Below are 2,902 nucleotides of genomic sequence, written 5' to 3'. Positions count from 1 at the left end.
AATCTAAAAAATCTCGCTTCCAAATCTTTTTGAATCTTGATTTAATACCCGAGCCCCATTATCCAAAATTATTTGTAAAAATCTATGACTTCTTTAGTGTCGCTCTTAGAGAGATTTATTCAATGATGATGTACGTTCTATACGATTATAATATATTCACACATTTCTCTCCCCAAAATGTTCTCTGCCCATCTCCCTCTCTCTCTCTCACTTTGCTGCGATGGAAATTATTCTACATTGTTCTGCACTCTGCCTCACTCTCTTTTCAATCTGCACTTTCAATAATCCTCAATCTGCTCTCTCTACTTGTGCTTTCTACAATCCAAACTGTGTTCTCCCTTCCAATCTCTACCATTTTGTCACTGAATATAAGGAGCATGAGTTTCCAAGATATGATGTGTTTCTGAACCATCGTGGGGCAGATGTGAAAGAATCTGTGGCCAGCCTCATCTTTCACAATCTTCACAACAAGGGATTCAAAGTGTTTCTTGACAAGAATTCAATTCAAGCTGGAGAATACATACCACAAGCAATAGAGGAGGCAATTTATTCAGCAAATGTGCACCTTGTCATCTTTTCTGCTAATTATGCAGAGTCAGTTTGGTGCTTGAAAGAGCTTGAGATGATCCTGAAAACAGGGGCTCCCATAATACTACTATTTTATGGGGTTCAGCCTTCAGAGCTTCGAATGAGAGATGAGAAGAGTGGGTATTCTCGAGCCTTCCAAAAGCACAAACATACTGGAAATATAGAGCCCCATGTTCTTGAGGAATGGAAGAATGCACTTCATCGAGTTTCATACATAAAGAGCTATATTTTAAGAGGGTAATTTTCTTTTTCTTTTTCTATTTCCCTATTTCCTCTTTCAATGCAGTAATTTTATATATGTTTGGACTATTATCTAGTTATTTATATAGGAATGGCTTAAACATCATACTAAGCTTAAGTTCTAGATCAAAAGTGTTAAAAAGTCATTTTTTTCCAAACTTAATTCTGCCATTAGTATGTAATGTTATTATTTATGTCTTATTAAAATGTATGTGTATGATTAGTTAATTGTGTTATTAATCTTTATAATCAATAATTTGTTAATATTTAGATTTTGATTTTATGTGTTACAGAGATCAAGGAGAGCTATTGGAGTAGATTGCTATGAATGTAACAGAACTTATGGATAAGCTCATATTTCAATCAAAAGAAACAACTACCAACTTAAAAAAATAATATTCTCCTCATAGACAATTGTAGATAGTTTTATGGAAGAATTGAAATATGCTTCCCCTCAATCTGATTATTTATATATAAAAATTTACTCTAATTCTTGATTTATAATAATAAAATCTTAAATAACTTAAATTTTATGCATATGTATTTTAACGCCAAAAGAAACTCCATGGAACAAATTTGCTTAATGAAAATAGTGCAAAGTGCATATGACGTTTGTTGATGGTAATTTCCTTGAGAATATCGATTCCGTATTATAATGCATTTTCCTTAGAAAAGTTTGGATGTATTATATTATTAAAATCTAAGTCAACATGCAATTAATACCATGAAGCCACTTGTTATTCAACTATATTGGATTTTTTTATTGTCTTCAAACAAATATTTTATATGCATCGATTGAAAGACTATTTTCATGCTTGTGATAAAGTATAACTAATTTAAGTGGTAAAAATGTGACTGGAGTTGATCAAATGGAAAATATATTTAAGGTGTTAGGTTTCAAGAATTGTGATATGTGATAACTATTGATATTTTATAATCTTTGATTATTAAGAAATTTATTTTACAAAAATTGTTATTTCTAATATTGTGTTACATTCTAGACGATTATAAAAATATTGTGCATTAAATATACATTTTTTAATATATTAATTTAATTATGTTGAGAGGCATATAAAATGGTAGAAGCAAATTTCAATACAAAAATATTCTAAGGAATTATTTGTGTAAGGGCAAAAGATTGAAGTAATTAAAAACAAAAAAGAAAATTGAAATTGAAATAATCATTTGATAATTCACATGACATTTTGTATTCTAATAAATCAATTCAAAATAGAAAATGATGTTTGACATTCACATAACCATTAAAAATCAAATTAAAACATGTAATGTCCTTTGACAATCATAATTATTAACAAATTGAAATAGAAAATAAATTTGATGGGAGCTACAAACTAAATTTATTTTTAAAAATCAATTTAAAATAGCAAATACCATTTAGCATTTAAAAAATATATAATAAAGTATTTAAAAATATGTAATGTCATTTGGTAATCATAATTATCAACAAATAGAAATAGAAAATAAATTTGATGAAAGTTTTAAAAAAAAAATATTATTTTTAATTTGTTTTATAAATAATGCCTTTCAAATATAATCATTTTTTAATGAAAAAGAAGAAAATGATGACTTTTCACAATTCAAATAAGAAGGTTTGGAATTTGTGCATTGATTTCATGGTTTCCAATTTATTTTTTTCATGTCTTGTTCCTTTGATGTCCAAGTTGCCTTCACAAACTTCAATCAAGTGCATTAAATAATGAAGAAATATGATAATTCAAAGAAAAATATATTAAAATGGTTGATACCATACAAAATTACAACTCATATCATACATTGAATTTTGTGCAAACAAAGTGCAAGCTAACCACCAAATGCTCTTTCTTTTAAACTTTTTGACCTAGTCAACAAGAGTGGATCTTTATGCCATTATTTCAGCTCCGAAAAGTAAGATACAAACAAGATACCTATAGTAAAAAATAAAGATATTTTGAAAAATGCAATAATTTTAGTGATATCTCTTAATTTGTACTATAGGGGCCCATTTTAGCAAAACAAACCAACTTTTTTAAATCAAGATTTTGAGCTATTTTATTGAATCTAAATTCAAAACACA

The 2,902-nt window shown here is 27.8% G+C and overlaps 1 protein-coding gene across 1 annotated transcript; it reads left to right on the top strand.

The window, feature by feature from the left end:
* The first annotated feature begins 220 nt into the window (after positions 1-220).
* Positions 221-829, top strand: LOC149569502 (toll/interleukin-1 receptor-like protein). The gene has a single exon (XM_089816929.1). The coding sequence runs from the start codon at positions 221-223 to the stop codon at positions 827-829; it is 609 nt and encodes a 202-aa protein (XP_089673055.1).
* Positions 830-2,902: the final 2,073 nt, after the last annotated feature.

This window comes from Cupressus sempervirens, chromosome 3 (genome assembly GCF_028749045.1).
Source record: "Cupressus sempervirens isolate cs-2001-9-10 chromosome 3, ASM2874904v1, whole genome shotgun sequence".
In the NCBI taxonomy this organism is placed as follows: domain Eukaryota; kingdom Viridiplantae; phylum Streptophyta; class Pinopsida; order Cupressales; family Cupressaceae; genus Cupressus; species Cupressus sempervirens.
The sequence above is the reverse complement of the archived record's forward strand: the minus strand, read 5'-3'. Positions and strand labels throughout refer to the sequence as shown.